This window comes from Cyprinus carpio, chromosome A4, assembly GCF_018340385.1.
Source record: "Cyprinus carpio isolate SPL01 chromosome A4, ASM1834038v1, whole genome shotgun sequence".
In the NCBI taxonomy this organism is placed as follows: Eukaryota; Metazoa; Chordata; class Actinopteri; order Cypriniformes; family Cyprinidae; genus Cyprinus; species Cyprinus carpio.
This window is the reverse complement of record NC_056575.1, coordinates 13407977-13424908: the sequence shown is the minus strand read 5'-3', so window position 1 is coordinate 13424908 and position 16932 is coordinate 13407977. Positions and strand designations below refer to the sequence as shown.

The window sequence follows — 16932 nt, the reverse complement described above, 5'->3', positions numbered from 1 at the left end:
CAGTAATAAATAGGGGGGCAACTTAAAAATGTGTTTACGCTGCAGTGCGATATTGGTTCTCAAGTGGGATTCTCAAATAGAAATCAAAATAAAAACGTAGCACTTAAAATTACAAATATATATATATATATATATTGCTGACTTTTAATTATTTTGCGTCAGCCTATTTGAGATTTCCTCTTGAGAGCCAATATCACGTGCAGGAGGGTTAAATCATTCCTCCCCGCGCGAGGGCGCTGTTTATCCACGACGGTTCTTAAACGATGACCGAGGACGCGACTGTTCACAAAAGCAAGCGGTTCTCAAATGGATTTTTAGGTCACAATGGACCCATTTGACAGCTCCGATTCTCTGGAAGGGCCATCGAAGACTGCGGCGACAAACGCAGAGGTACCGGTGCCGTGGTGGCGCTTCTCTGCCTGGCTCGAGTGTGTGTGCGTCGTTACCTTCGACCTCGAGCTCGGACAAGCCATAGAGGTACACAAATTACGTGCATGTACCCCTAACATCTGTTTGCTTATTTGTTTGTTACACGCATAACGCTTTACAAGTCGGCAGTAACGTTAATCTGACTATGGAGAAAATCTAATAGTGAATCATTCTGATTGTGACATCACCACAGTAACCACAGCAACAGCAGCATCACTGTATCTCTAACATTCTTTTATGTTGTTATCAGCTCGTTTACCCCCATGATGTCAAACTCACAGAGAAAGAGGTGAGGTGAATTTTGATGTGGATATTTTATTTATTTTCCAGCAGCAGCGTTGTAAATATATAAAGCAAAATGTGCTACAAGTACTAAAACCCTTCGCTTTCTTCTGTCTTGTAGAAAACAAGCATCTGTTACTTATCGTTTCCTGACTCGTACTCAGGTAATGTGCTGGCACAGGCTGATCTCATCAGTGCTTTCATGATAAACAGCTGAAACATGAGCATTACAGCTCAGTCACATGAGTGCATGTCTATCCCAGGATGCCTCGGGGACACGCAGTTCAGCTTCAGACTGCGGCAGTCGGTGGGCCGCAGTAGCTCTTGGTTTGGACACGAGGATGCGTACAACAGGGATGCACCTGTGACCCTGCAGGTTAGAAACAGACTGGCTCTGAATTAAGACATTTCAACTGATTGACATGTGCTTTGGACCTGTAAAGTGTGCATTTAAATGATCGTGCTGTCTTTCAGAAGGAGCATGCACATTTCCATGGGTATGTGTATTTTAGGCAAGTGAAAGATGCGTCTGTGAAAAGGGGCTACTTTCAGAAGGTTTGTAACTGAACTGAAAGATACACGTTTGTTCTGGTTTCTCACCATGAGCTGTTGCAGTCTATTTAGAATTTATGCTTTAATTGAATATATTTAGTCAAGGTCCTTGTGGTCAAATAACACACTGGAATAAATGACTGTTTTGTATTTTGATGTAATGGTGGTGAATTTCTATATCCCTAGTCTCTGGTGGTGGTGTCCAGACTGCCATTTGGGAACCTTTTCCATTCGCTGCTGCAGGTCATTGCTCCTGAGTACTTTGAAAAGCACGAACCTTGTCTGGAGACAGGTGAGGCCGGCTTGACTTAAAAAAAAAAAAAAAAAAAAAAAAAAAATATCTTTTCTCCACAAAAAATTTTTTGGGGAGCAAGCATTTTTTTCATTGTTGATAATAATAAAAAAAGACTGATTATTCAGCTTTGCCATCATAGGAATCAATTACATTTTAAAATATATTTGATCCAATAAATGCAGCCTTAATGAGCATGAGAGATGAGAACCTTACCCTTTCGGAAAAAAACTTACCTACTCCAAACTTTTGAATGGTAGTGTTTATATAATATGTGTCTATGTATGTACATAAATCAACCAACCGGGTAATTCAGTAAAGAGTTACATACACATGAAAACCACCCAAGGAAACAAACATTTGCATGCCGGCACTCATATATTGCCTTTAAAATATCAAACAGTAAGCTCAACTTATTACGGTGTCTTAAATCTCAAATCCTCAATCATATTTGTCAATATCTTTCAGTCTGTAATGAGATTGACCAATGGCCAGCGCCAGTACCAGGACAGACACTCAACTTACCTGTAATGGGTGTGGTGATGCAGGTGAGAATATTATGGATGGAAAAACTCTTCAGAACGAATATCATTCTCATACATTTTAGCATGTTATTTGGTGTTTTTTGATGTCTTACCAATTTGATGTCTTATCTAATTATGTTATTAATCTGCCATCTGTTCAGTTTATCAAATGTTGATTTTGGTTTTGCAGGTTCAAATTCCTCCAAAAGTCGAAACATCAGGAGGAAGCCCTGTAAAACAACCACAAACAGAGGTGCCTACCATATTTTATTATGATAGTATATCATATTTTACTATGATTGAAAATAATTATAAATGTAAGCCTTGCACCTTGTGTTGTGTGCTGTGCTCTCCTCTGTCTCTCCCTCGTCCGGGATCAGACGAGATCGAGCGCGCTCTGGTTGATATGGCCGTAAGTGGACCCTGCTTATCTTCCGAGGATATATATATTATCTTCTTATCTTCAGGATATACCATCCTGAGCACGCTCATTCTCGTCTAAACCCGGACGAGCCCCCAATTTGTTGCTCCTCCCACAAATCCTCTAGACTAGAAAGGAGGACATAATACAATGACAATCATGCACACATGCTTTTATTTAAACTTACGATTGACATGTGGTTTCATTTTTGCAGAATCTGCTCCCTGCCCCCACGGTTCTTCCATCAGTTCACGAGTTGGATCTTTTTAAGTGAGTTTTACACTGGTTGTACATGTCTGTAATTACTAAACCATCTGATTTTACAGCCGTCACTAACAGCTGTCCTAATTGACCTTCATGTAATCAGATGTTTCCAGTCAGTCCTGATTCACATGCAGATGCTCTGGGAGCTCATGTTGCTAGGAGAGCCAGTGGTTGTTATGGCACCCTCTCCAACCGTCTCCTCGGAGACTGTGCTGGCCCTAGTCAGGTATGGACATTGCGTTCTTAAATCTCTCCTTCCAGAAACACATAAACAAAAGTTATTATTAGGAACTTACAAAATAAAAAGAGTTTTAAATATAAACATTTTCTTGCTAATGTTAATTGGTAATTGGTAAAAAATTGTTATTGTTAGTGTATATTTTATGTTTTTTTTATGTTTTATGTTTAGTGTTTTGGGCTATCTGCGCTATTGTGTGGTTTGGGGATTATAGTTCATCATTCATGACAGTGAATTCAAGGAGTACACAACCAGGACTCAGGCTCCGTAAGCAAAAACTTACACGCCACCTTAGTTCACCCAAAAATGAAAATACTGTAGTTGTTTATTCACCATCATGTCTTTCAAAACTTGTGATTTTCTTTCACAAACGATCACGTTTAAAGAATGATTAAAGCCATTCTTTTCCGTATAATGAAAGTGAGTGGGGACTGGAACTGTCAAGGTGCAAAATAACAAAAAGGCATCATCCTGTTCCTTCCGGCAAAGCTATCATGACTTGGAAGCTTGGAATATAGCACACATTAAAGTATAGACCAGTTTTATAAGACTTTTATGGTGCTTTTTGTCATTTAGTAGTTGACAAAGTCCCCAAAAAACAGCAGCCAGGATATTCCTCAAAAATTCACCTTTTTCATTTTTGGGTGAAACCTTGACTAAATGTAAGCTACTTTAATACCCCTGTAGAAAACAACATTTGCGGCACAGGATATGACTCTTTAGTCTATTTTCTGCTTTCAGGCCCAATGTGATACTTGGTGTCACAAATCCTTTCTTTATAAAGACCTTTCATTGCTGGCCACACATTATTCGCCTCGGAGACCTGAAGATGTCTGGTAAATAATGATTCATTTTAGCAACAAGACAGTCCTTTGATTCTATATGATTTTGGCATATTGTACATGAGAGAGGTCTGAGAGAGGTCTTTTCTGCAGGTGATTTACCAAAGCAAGTGAAGGTCAAGAAACTGGCAAAGTTAAAAACACTGGATACAAAAACAGGTACGCAAGTAATCTTTACAGTAATCTTATGTGCTAAAACGTGAACGCGTATATACACACACACACACACACACACACACACACACATATATAATTTTCTCCTATGCAATAAAGGTATATACACGGCATACAAGACCTTCCTACACAAAGACAAATCCTTCATTAAACGACTCTTAAAGGTAGGCTACAAATTTTCATTCTTAAAACTTGACATTTCAGTTTAAAGTAACATGATGTAGATCTCCTTGCTTTGGTTTTTCATTTTTTACTTTTAGGGTATCCAGAAAAAAAGGCCATCAGAAGTGCAGAGTGCCATTTTGAGGCGGCATCTGTTGGAGCAAACGGAGAGTTTCATTCTTCCGCTGGTAAAAACAAGTTTAAAAATATTTTTGCACCTTTGTTCAGAGCTTAATGACAGCTTAACTGTTTCATTTCATTCGCTAAGCAGTCTTGAGTGCCACACCCATTCTTTTCTGTAGGAACGATATTTGGAAAGCCTAATGCCGCCACAGAGATCGATGTCTCCATGGAAGGTTGGTTCAAGATGATGTAGATCAGATTAAGAAGACATATATGAGGGATTGATTATGTTGGACCTCAAATATAAAGTGAAGTCTTGGGATTCAAGTGGCAATGAAACAGTTGTGTATGTATGTCTCAGACCCCACCTCAGATCCGGTCCTTCAGTCAGGATGAGTTCATGAAGACCCTGGAACAAGCAGGGCCACAGCTAACACTGAAAGGAGATTGGACAGGCCTGTACAGGTAACAAAGAGTTTCCTGAAAGCATCAAAAGCCTATTGGGATCAATAATCTGTACGATCTACCGAGGCTTATGCTCCTTTGATGAGAAATGCAACCCACAGGGCATTCACGAACTGAAGACTGAAACTTCCTGTTAATTGTTAATTGTATAATATAATAAATGTTTATATGCGGCTTTCAGGCGTTTCTTCCGTTCACCAAACTTTGATGGCTGGTATCGGCTCAGGCACAGAGAGATGACTCAGAAAGTGGAATGTCTTCATTTGGAGGCCATCTGTGCAGCTGTGAGTATGATATTGGGTCTGGATTCGGTCTCTGCGTTACTTCTTAAGTTTTATTATTATTATTATCATCAGTTCAGAATTTTTGTGCATATAAAAGAATGTTTAAAGGATTCATTCACCCAAAAATGATGCACCCTCAAGTCGTTCCAAACCTGTATTACTTTTTCTTCTGTTTAACACAAAAAGAGGAATTCTGAGGAATTGAACTGGTCGCTCTTTTCCATGCAATTCCACTAAATGTAAAGAAAGACTCTGAAGCTTCAAAAAGGATGCGAAAGCATCATATAAAACAGCATATAAGGATAATAACAGTAGTCTGTATAACTAACACTACCGTTCGAAGGTTTGATGTCAGCCAGAGGTTTTTTTTTTTCTTGAAAGAAATTAATGCTTTTATTTAGCAAGTATGCATCCAATTGAAGAGAAATTACTGTAAATACATTTTATAATGTTACAAAAAATCTATTTCGAATAAATGCTGTTTTTTGAACTTTCTATTCATCAGAAAAATCCTAAACAAAATATTATGTGATGTAAGCTCCACAGTTGTTTTTAACATTTATAATAATATTAAATGTTTCTTGAGACTTCTTAAGGATCATGTGACATTGAAGACTGGAGTAATAGCTGCAGAAAATTCAGCTTTGCCATTACATTAATAAATTATATTTGAAAATATATAAAATAGTTCTGTCAGTCGATTAAAAAAAACTAATTGCGCTTTTTTTCTGAAATGAATCCTGATTAATCACACCTAACATTAAAGTTTTTTAAATATACTTTCATATTGCAATATTTTTGCATTCAGTATTCAAATTAATGTAGAAGCAACATACAATATATTTTAAATATTTGTTTAATGGCATCTTTTTTTATGACTGAAGGCGAGTATCACTGATACCAATACTAATTATGTCTCCATGAAATGTTTTTCCCCCTAATATTTAACTATAGTAGTATAATTCAGAGCTACTGATTTTAACATTTATTAGCATTTAAAAAATAACTTCTAATTTAAGTAAACTTAAAACGATCTTCACATAAACCCATTAAAATAAATGTCATATTTAGCTACCTGTGCCCTTTAGCAAGTAGGAAATATACAGAAATTGACTTAAGTTATCAAACATTAAATTCTAAATTAAATATAGATGAATAAAGCTCCAAAGTTATTGATTTCCTCTTTTTTTTTTTTTTTTTTTTTTTGTTCTTTGATTAACAGACATTTATTTAAAAATTGGCTGCTATTACTTTAAGAGCTGAACATGATGCGGATCTGACAAGCATCGTATTTTCTGACAACTCTTTACCTTTTCTAATTCACTTCAGGTCTTAAAGTCTGTGCTAATGAGCTGATGAGTTGAATCGGGTGTGTCAGATGAGGGAGGCAATGCTGCTGCTCCAGGACAGTTTCGAAAACCACTGCATTTCAGAGACATGTTCTTAAACGTGACTTATATATAACAAATACTTACATGCACAGTTTTAAGGCAGCTTTAATCGCCTTTTTGGTAACTACATGATTTAACTGATGAAATAACTACAATATTACATGCTCGTCGTTTCTTTCACATTTTAACATCAAATGATATAGGCTACAGCGCACGTAGCTACATTACCATTTCCGTGCTCATATGACTAGCACCTGGTGCTAAAGGGGTTAGTTGGAGTGCTCACCTGAAAAGTCTCCCGTTTGATGTGATCATAAAGACGTTCTGCGTCTAAATAGTCAATTCTTGTCAAGAAAAAAAGAGACCGAAGCAGCAGTTGTGAGTGGGGTGGCCTACCCTGTGCATTTTTTTTAACTATATCATCACAAAATGAGGAACAGACTGAAATTTAAGTTGTTATTCACAGAATCTTCTCCTCCAGTCTGCTGTCAACTATTGTGACTAGATCATTGAATCATTTCGTGAATGAATCATTCAAAAATCATTCAGGTTTTGCGACTCAGTATCAACTGATTATTAAAGGAACTCAAAGGAATGATTGGCTCGTGTCTCTACTTCTTTAAGAAACTAAAGATAACAGGATGTGAAGATTGTCAGTAAATAACGACTTAAATTTCAGTCTGTTTTTAGTTAGCATGGAAAAGCGCGACCGAAATCCTTCTTTTGTGCTCCACAGAAGAAAGGAAACCCTACAGGTTCAGAACAGGATGAGGGTGAGTAAATAATAACTGTAATTTTACTTTATGAATTACTCTTTAATGGCTCATTATTATTATTTTTTTTCCATCTAATTCAGGATCTGCTGACATGGAACAAAGACAAATCAGAGGTAGAGATTGTTGACCTCATCCTGAAGCTTCGGGAGAAACTGGTGAGTAAAACAGTCAAAAGCTGCGTCTTTTTGAATATGATGGGGATAAAAGTGAATTATTTGTGTTTTATGATATAACATTTGCCTTCCATCTCTTGTTCTGTATGTCCTACCAGATGAAAGCTCGAAAACACCAGCTTCCGGTGAAAGAAGAACTTCTGGAGAGATTAGAGCAGTCCATCCAGACTATCATCAGCTCCTTGCCAGAGGATCTACAGACATTATTACACAGACAATGACAATCAGACCCACGTGAACAACTCCGACCAGCAGATCCACTGATACATACATAGACTGTCTGTCTAGAATATACCAGCTATATATGAACCCATAACACCCGCACAGGTATCAACCCACGTTTCTTCTTCTGGTAAACCCATACACTACCTGAGAGGCCTTTCATTTTGGATGTACAGTACAGGAGAAAAACAACAGATACTGCTGCTATATGAGGTCCTAGATGACACATGAAGAACACAGAAAACATTGATACTTAGATTAAAATCATTTTTAATTCCTCAGATAGACTTTACACCTGATTTTAGATGTCTGCTGAAATTAAATTTTAACATGCATTTGAACAAGTATTTAAAGCCTGCAGTCAGTTAGCACTGCATGACATTTATTTTATAAATCAACGTTTAGTCAAATAGATTAATAAAAGGATGAACAAACTGACTTTTAATTGGAATATGCAGCATGTATTTAGCACATGCGGTGAAGTTCATAAATATGTATGACATGTTCACTTAAGATGCTTTCATGATTATTTATTAAATATCAATGCTTTTATTCCAGTGATGTTTTTAGTTATTATTTAGGGACATTTTGAAGCACATTGGCATACCTGACCATAAAAGACACTGCAGCACTTTTGGTTAGTATTTATTTATTTTATACCTACCTGATCTTTTACCTTTGCTTCGGTACACCTCTACTGTATCGTTTGGCCAGTTTTTATTATTTTTATATTAGAAGCTGACTGTCCAGGTAATTTTTTGACAATTTAGATTTGGTTTTATTTAGGGCTGGATTAACAAACTCTGGATTAAGATTTATCTAATAGTAGACAGATTTTAACGTGATTTATGAATGACTGAGCAGTGGCAGTGAACTTGGTCACATGAGAGAATTAAATTATGTTTTATAAACAGATTTGTGATTGGAGAATGTCAAATTCAGTGCCATTAATACGCAATACAATCATGTATACAGTAAGATGCTCCGTCTGTATATAATGTGTATGCCAGTCATGAATGTTCCTTTTTTTGATACAACCTGAAACTTATTTGAAAAGGAAATGTTGGTTGTTCTCTTTAGTTGTGCTATTCACAGTTTTGAACCTCATGCTGAAGATTTTATCCATATTTTGACTTTTTCAGTTGTAATTTGTGTAGGTGCTTATTCTGCAATTTTTGTGTTTGATTATTTTTCTTTCCATTCATTGAAATGGTTCTAAGTTTCATTTTAAAATTTTGCACTTCTGCAGTATTATAAAATGTTTGTTTGAGCCATATTATGTTTTTATGGTTGGGATTTTTTATTAAAGTACATGTTTGAACAGACTAAGAGTAAGTGTTTGGATGTAAATTATATTTTAGCCATATGCTTATTCAAATGTGCTTCTCAGACCTTGAGAAACCCCTCACCACTGCACATTTTGGGAAGACGTCCTGATGTGATGCACCTGATTTGACTTGTCTGCTTATTAGTAGTGTTCATAAACTTAACTGAGTGTAGCAGTGGAGCCACATACAAAATGTGCAACTGGGAAACTCCAAGACCAAGACTGAAAATACTGTCTAAATTTAAATATCATACTACTGATTATTTATTTGCAGAAATATTAAAGAGTAGTATTGTATTTCATATTCAGCCGCTGTTTTAAATGATGCAAGGAGTGCCTATGTTTTTAATAGCAAGTACCGGTACACACATTGCAGATTCCTCAATATACTGTAGTTTTCATAATATATTAATATAATAATAATATATTTTATAATATATAATAATAATGATTAACTGAGCATGTATATATTGTATTAATACACTCATTTAATTTAAAATAAAATGCTGAAGAGAGCAAAATAGTTTATTGTTTAGGGCAAAATTGAAAACACATTTACCTGACTGATAAAATTTATAAGACAAACCAAGATAAGCGTGAAAATGATCTGTAATTAATTTTCTCAAAAAAGCATAATGTATTATATAAATCTTATATAAAGGAATATCAGTGTAGTCATCAAATGCCCTAGACTGTCAGGAAAAAACAGCTAACTAAAATATATCCACAAAAAAAAATAAAAAAATCTGTATGATGTTAAAGTAACTCACATCCTTCTTAAGATAAAATTAAAAACTGCTATAGGTTAACAAACTCATATCAACTGTTGATTTTTAATTATTTTTTTTTTTAATAATACATATCCCAATAAGAACCCTGGAATTAGCTTTGTGTGTTAAATATATACATGGACTTCCTCGTGTCAGTATATGAAAAGTACTGCTGTCTGCAGGCATTACTTGCTAGATTCCCTCAAAAAGCCTGTTAGAGCTATTTAAAAACATTTTCTTTGGCATAACCCCTTCTGTAGATGTTAACCTTTAAAATTAACCAAATAGTGTTACATTACGTCTCCAGTTATTATACAAAATCAATGACAATAATGTCAAAATCTAATTATTTTGCACACACAGGAGGGAAGTTCTGGATTATTGGTTAACTGTATTACATGATCCAATACTGGATTCAAACCATTCATAGACTGTGTAGTATCCTGTCATGCAATAGTTGGGAGTACATATGTCATTATCGGAAACATATCCACACTGTTACTCCTGTTATTTGGTACCTTCTCACACTGCACAAAAAAAAGTGGTCAGTAAAAATAAATGAATATTTATCTCAGCACATTAGAACCGTACATAAGTCAGCACATAAGTCTTTCTTCTCAAGTCGTTTGCATCATCTCATCCCTGTCGTCCACCAACTGTGGTGTTGCTGCTTCAGCACAGCTTGTTTCTCTTGAGGACTAAAGTGCAAAATGGTCAAAATGGCCGTGAGCGTCTGCTGGCGCCCTCTGGTGTCATGGAGCGTGAGAAACCTATATATGACGTTCTTGAGATACTCAAGGTTGGCCCCATCTCTCCCCTGGTCCCGAATACGCTTGTCCAACTGGCACCGTAGCTCAGCGACCTCTTCTTCATGCCTCTCGCCATTAGCAATCAGCTTTCCTTGTAGTTGATGCAAGTCTTCCTCAAGACGATGCTTTTGCTTGCGCAAGGCGGCCACATCCACCTCCTTGCGGGCCAGCTGTTCGGCGTACAACAATAAAGTCGGCTCGTTGGGCCCAGCTAGTTTGAGAGCTTGAGCAATAATGTCGCTTTCTTCTTGTTCTGGATCAGCTTCCTCTAGGTCACCTCCTTCTACCGCTGTACTGTTATTTGAAGCTTGCCTTCCAAAGCCGATCACCGTGGTCGCCCGGAGTCGCTCCAGCTCAAGGTCTTTTTCTGCAAGAAGAGCCATGGTGCGATCTCTCTGTTTGTGCAACTCTTCCTCAAGCCGCAAGAAGTTCTCCCTGTGTTGAGCCTCCAGCCTCTCGACTTCCTGTTTGTGGGTCTGCTGGAGTACTACGAGCGCTTGTTGCCGCTCCTCCAGGTCCCGTTTGTGCTGGACTTCCGCTTCGTCGGAAATTATACGAAGGTTGATGTACTTCTCCTTGAGCTCGGCCAGCTGGTCACGTGCTTCTTCTAACTCTTTGGCCTGGTTGCCATCTTTTGTGTTCTTGTTTTTCAAAACACCCTGCGCCCTCATTTTGTAGCGCTCAAACTCCTCCCTAAGCTGCCGGAGCTCTTGCTGGTAGTGAAGAACTGAAGCCTTCTCGCTCTCTGAGACTTCCTGGTCCTTTTTTCCTTCCAGTAGCCTTTCGATGTCCAGACTCTGGTCTTGAGATCTTTGCGCAGCAAGGAGGAGTAACTTCTTAACCTTCTCGAGTTTGTCCTTCAACACGTCCACGTTCAAGTTGGTGTCATCGATGTTTAGATCGGAGGTCATTGATCTGTTGACTGCTGCGATGGCGAGGGTTTTATTCTCAGTGTCAAGTTGAAGGATGCGTTCTCGCAGCCTCTGAGCGTTTTGTTGGTCCTTCTGTCTGGCCTTCTCGCAGGCACCCAGTAGTTCGGAGAGCTCAGACACTCGTTCCTCAAGGCTGGCGACTCGTGCTTCCTCCATTTGTGCCTGTTCTCGGAGACGCTCATCTGCTTGTGCCACCTGCAAAGATACACGAAGGAAATTAGAATAAACGTTTAGATTTGCAACAGACCAGGGGTGTCCAATCCTGCTCCTGGAGGGTGACTATCCTGCAGAGTTTAGATTCAATCTTAATTAAACAGACCTAAACCAATTAATCAAGGTCTTCAGGATAACAAGAAAATTCCAGGCAGGTGTGTTTAAGCAGATTGGAGCTAAACTCGACAGGACATTGGCCATCCAGTAGCAGGACTGGACACCCCTGCAATACACTGATTATATATAATTAATTAAGAATAAGTGAGTAGACGTTTATCTAGGGGTGCATCAATATTCACATTAAAAGTAGAAAAACTGCCTGTTTAAGCAAGTGGGTGGAATGAATACATGCTGGAAACCTAACATTTCGTGGACTTCAATACAGAACTGTAAGATACGACCTCTTCAAAATATACCTTTCTAATTTCCTGCTGAAGTTGCTGGTTGAAGTGAGCTTTGAGCTCTGCAATCTCTTGCTGGAGCTCCTCGACACGTGGATCAGGTTTGCTGTTCTCCGCTGCTGCAGCCTTTAGGCTTTTCCTCAGCTCCTCTCGTTCCTGAGTGATCTCTTTAAGCTGTGTTTCATAATCTATCCCTCGGTCGGCCGCCTGCATGGCTTCAGCCAACGCCTCTCGCGCGTCCTCCAGTTTGAGTTCGGCATCCTGTCTCAGTCCCCTCTCCTCTTGCAGGAGTTTCTGGAGCTCTCGGAGCATGAGCGCATGATCTCCCTGCTCCTGCTCCCGTTCGTGCTGCTGGGTGATGACACGGGCTTTGCTCTCTGCCAGCTGCTCCTGCAGGCTCTGAATCTCCACCTGGTGCTGCTTCTGCTCTTCCTCCATCCTGGCCTGCAGCTCCTCCAGTTCCTGCTTCATCTTGCGCTTGTCTGCCTGGAATGAAGCTTCCATTCTGGACTTTTCTTGAGTGACGGTGGCTAAGGAACTGGTCAGAGTGGACAGCTGCGTCTTTAGTTGGATGACACGGCGGTCTGTGTCCACTGCAGGTGGCGGCGTCTCCGTACATCCACTGCTGCTGGAACTAATACCACTTTCAGACCCACTCGCCTCCTCAGATTGCTGGGGCATCGCGCTTGCGACAGTCCCAGTGGTGGCTCCATCTACAGAACAGCTTTGGTCCTCCTCTATTTGGTCTCCTTTAGTACTGTTGCTGGTCACGCTAGTGGCAGTTTCAGCAGAGGCTGCTGTATCCAGGCTGTCTTCACTGTGAAGTGAAGAATGGTCATCCCCAAGGTCAGAAGGCAAAGGTCGTTCAGCATTTTCTGAACCTCCACCAAACGACAGGTTATCACCATGCTGGCTGAAATCGACCTCCTGCGAAATGGTCAGAACCTTCAGGCTGGCTTCCAACGCCTCTTTTTCCTTAAGTAGGCTTTGGTATGCTCTGACAACATCTTTAAAACGGGTCTGATACTTCACAAGCTGTTTCTTCTGCACTTCGATGGTTTCCAGCAGTTCCTTCTTGCTCGGGCCTCCACCAAAGCTCATACCGAACTTCTCCATGGTGTATCAGTGTCAGTCAGGTTACATACTCTCTGACTTGATCTCCACCTGCAAAGTAAACACGATATTTGGAGTTTGCTTCAAACCTAAACATCTCCAAAATGCTTTTGTGAGTAATGTTTGTTTCACACTTCGGAATTATCTATGGAAAGCACAAATTATAAAATGAAAATAAAACAAACACTTATAATTTGACATTAAACTTTTTCGTGTTTGTTGTTAGTCTTTGATACTGCTTGTCCCTGGTATTTTAAGAAAATACTGACTATATTTATTGCTCATATTGTTGATTGTTGCCTTTAACTAGTTAGCAAGTTGTAAAGGTGTAAGAATACATACTTTATATTAAAGGGATCCTATTATGCTCTTTTACAAGGTCTTGATTTTGTTTTGAGGGTGTACTAGAACATGCTGTCATAGTAGGTTGTTAAAAAAAACAACAAAAAAAAACATTATTTTTCACATATTTTACATTATTACATCACATCTCTCCTCAGTCTGGCATGAACAGCTGGAATAGTTCCTGTATCAAATGAAGGCCTGCCTTCTGAAATACTAAATGTGCTGTGATTGGTTAGCTCGGCCAGTGTGTGTTGGGATTGGCAGCACTCGGCGCCTGGTCGGGAAATGTCATGCTCCTTACCATTGCCTCCTGCTGTGAGCTTCAGCGTAAACATTGCGTCAAAATCAAACAAATTTGAGTGCGATTTAAACCCGGATGATTGTAACCACTCTAAGCTCGTCTGCCTTGGGAACACTAGCATGTCTCCGACATAGTGATAACACTCGTTGCCTTCTCTAGTGCAGCTCAGCCAGGTCTCATCCCATTCGTCGATCTTTGTGATATCACAAATCCCGGAAAAGATGCATTGTAGTCCAAACGAGTCGTTCGTTGTAGTTTTTGAAAAGTGGTTTCTGTTAAATAAAATATCTCCTTTTGAATTGGACTTTGAGCTTTGTAACTTTGCAGATCTTTTTTATGCTCAAACAGCAACATTACAGACTAACTAAAGTTGAAAAAGTAAAAAAGCATAATAGCACCTCTTTAAATCCCACATCATAACATTTGGATCTAAAGCACTGTGCAAAACATGTTAAAAAAAAATGTGGCTTCTTCTTCTTTGGTGTTTATTGGCGGCATTTGGCAACCAAATTTATTGGTGCATTACCGCCACCGACTGGACTGGAGTATGGATCAGGATATTTGCTCGTATAAAGCATGAAAATAAAACATAAAAACCAAGCAAAACAAATAAACAAACTAGAAAAAAATAAATAAATAAACAAAAAGTTCATTTAAAAGTCATGGCGTTTTACCTTCTTCAAATGACTGAATAAGGTGACATCTCCCATTGTTGTAGGCCTACTTCCTACAATGAAGTAGTACATGATCAACTGTTTCTAGTTGGCTTCAGTGAATGCATTCCCCAGTTGGGCGTTTCAGTTTTATATAATGTACTGTTAAGTCCAGTATGACCCATTCTCATGAGTTAGGATACTTCCTTCCTTTCGACTCTGCTCTCCCTCCTCCCAGCACCGACTCGTTTTTATATATTATATAAATGTCTACCTGTTTTATTGTTATCCCAATATACCAGCCATACTAATTGTTCATATGTTCTAATGAGTAATTTAGCTTCTGTTTTATTAATGGGATTTAGATCTACTTGCTTTATTCTTAGAGTTTGTTTAGCCAGAATATCCACCTTCTCATTTCCCTCCACACCAACATGAGCAGGGACCCAAAAGAAACGTGTAGATATACCCATAACTTTTATATTGTACATCATACAGCATATCTCAACTATAATATCCATCCTAAACGATGACCTGCCAGATCTTATACTTTCATGTGATGAGTAGCTATGAGATGCAATGACAGTGTTATTTATTTTCTTCTCCTCTATCCTCTGCAGGGCCAATAATACTGCCAATAATTCTGTTGCATATACTGACAAATGATTGGTTACTCTTTTCTTAATATAAAAATCAATCATTGGGATATATACTGCTGCACCTGCATATCCTGTTTCAGGATATTTGGACCCATCTGTGAATAAAAAAACTGTTAATATTTCTAAGTTACGGTATTAATATTAATAGTTATTATTGGAAGTTGTTTAGAATTGTCTTTCAACTCCTGCTGTATACTGAGGTCAACATTTGGCAAAGGGAATAAATGAGGAATGGAAGAAATTGAGACTGTATTACTTCACTGTAATTGATGCAATCCTATATTTCTCGCCTTAGAATGTGCGGTTAATTTCATTTTCTGTTCTTATAAGCGTATTTAAAGGAATAAATATCGCATTACCCGAGTACGTGTCCTGTTTACTTGCAGCCGTCGCTTCCTGGTTGGGAAGTGACGTTTGAGTGAAAATTAAAAGTTTAAGAGAATTACAAAATAGTGCATTACAAACCGATATTATATGGCAAAATATTAGATTTTTTTTATGTTATTTATAAAAATATCCATATAATAAATATTATATGGATATCAGTTCTTTGCTTGTTGTGGTTAATTCGGTTCCCAAACTTCACCTATACTCTAGAATGCGACCGTAAGGAGTCTCATTGCTTTCAAAATCTTTTAATACACACGCAAAGTTATGTATAACAAATGGCACATTTTTAGTGCATTGTATGCTATTTGATATTCCGGTGTGGCCGTATTAACCTGTAAAGCCCATGTGCGATAATAATCAGTTACCGCTTTCCCCTGTTGTTGTTTTTTTTTTTTAATTCAAACAGTTTATTGAACCGTTAGACAAAATCTTAATAAATAACTAAATAATAATTAAAATGTTTATTATTATTATTTTTTTTTAGATTTTCTGTTTTCAGTTTAACTTTAACATATTCGCAATTTTATTTTTGTTTTTTGTTTGTTTTTCTCAGTAATGTCTCTTTGTTTTAGTTTTAGTGGAGTTTAACTATAATAACCTTGATTTCGGAAAAAGGGTAAGGTTCTTCTTTGTTGTGTTTAACTGCGATTCGCAAAATTAAAAGTGCACTACTGCCTCCTACTGTCACTGTAGCATTCATAATCATAATTCTGGAATATTTTACACCATCAGAGTACTCTTAAAATACGTGAAAACATTATAATCATGTGAGTTGTCCGGTTAAAAATATTTGCTAACAAGCAGGACCTGCCACAATCTGGCAAGCCGGACTGTGAGTTTATTGTAATGTTTACTAAGTGTCTTAACAGCAGTACATCTTCCTTCCTTACTCTTCTGCTTTTACAAATGTTGAGGAATTGCTAAATTTCCCTCTTTGTCATGCAGTGTTATGTTCAAGCCACGTGTGCCACCCAAGGAACGGATCTCAATGAGGGACTAGACTGGTTATCTAAAGAATATGAAAACTATCAAACTATTAAGAACGAAGAACTGCTTAATGCACTGGAACACTAATCAGATGCAAATAAATAGCATATGATATGTTGCAGTACAGGAAATGTTGAAATGTTCTTTGTATGTTTCAACTTCACATTTAGGACTTTGTAATCAGTTCCTGTTCTAACGCATTTTTCTGTATTCCCTTCTCAATTTCCCCTTTCTTTGTCAACCTTTCCTTATATTACTTTTTTTTTAAAGCCTCATCATCTTATTAGTCATTTGACTTTGTATAGTATAAGTATGTATTGCTATAAAACAAAGATGAAAGATTAAGGCAAATATTGTTCTATTTTAGGGGAAGACAGGGATAAAAACATAAAGGACTTCTGAAATGATGAGTGATTTC

General features: G+C 37.9%; 2 protein-coding genes across 3 annotated transcripts; one reads left to right on the top strand and one right to left on the bottom strand.

The window, feature by feature from the left end:
* Positions 1-172: 172 nt before the first annotated feature.
* dennd6b (DENN/MADD domain containing 6B) lies at positions 173-8166 on the top strand. Its single transcript, XM_042741660.1, is given in 20 exon segments — positions 173-477; positions 680-718; positions 833-875; positions 975-1087; positions 1186-1266; positions 1450-1555; positions 2024-2103; positions 2270-2332; positions 2715-2770; positions 2868-2990; positions 3174-3269; positions 3744-3838; positions 3938-4003; positions 4118-4182; positions 4279-4368; positions 4483-4536; positions 4665-4768; positions 4950-5052; positions 7300-7374; positions 7491-8166. Coding segments are annotated over 20 exon segments (1728 nt in total). The 5' UTR covers positions 173-324; the 3' UTR covers positions 7614-8166.
* A 1285-nt stretch (positions 8167-9451) lies between these two features.
* On the bottom strand, positions 9452-15556 carry LOC109067469 (GRIP and coiled-coil domain-containing protein 1-like). Of its 2 annotated transcripts, XM_042741646.1 has the most exons (4): positions 15497-15516; positions 14500-14552; positions 12082-13230; positions 9452-11647 (listed from the first exon to the last, which is right to left on the bottom strand). In XM_042741646.1, the coding sequence occupies exons 3-4, from the start codon at positions 13180-13182 to the stop codon at positions 10343-10345; spliced, it is 2406 nt and encodes an 801-aa protein (XP_042597580.1). In that variant the 5' UTR covers positions 13183-13230; positions 14500-14552; positions 15497-15516; the 3' UTR covers positions 9452-10342. The 2 variants fall into 2 exon arrangements, with proteins under 2 accessions (XP_042597580.1, XP_018939949.1); XM_019084404.2 differs by lacking the exon at positions 14500-14552 and having other exon boundaries at positions 15497-15556.
* Between the last annotated feature and the right edge of the window lie 1376 nt (positions 15557-16932).

Coding starts and splice junctions, on each gene's coding strand:
- LOC109067469 (XM_019084404.2), bottom strand. CDS start 13,182: ATGGAGAAGTTCGGTATGAGCTTTGGTGGAGGCCCGAGCAAGAAGGAA. Junction 11,648..12,081: donor TTCAGCAGGAAATTAGAAAG/GTATATTTTGAA, acceptor GTATCTTTGCAG/GTGGCACAAGCAGATGAGCG.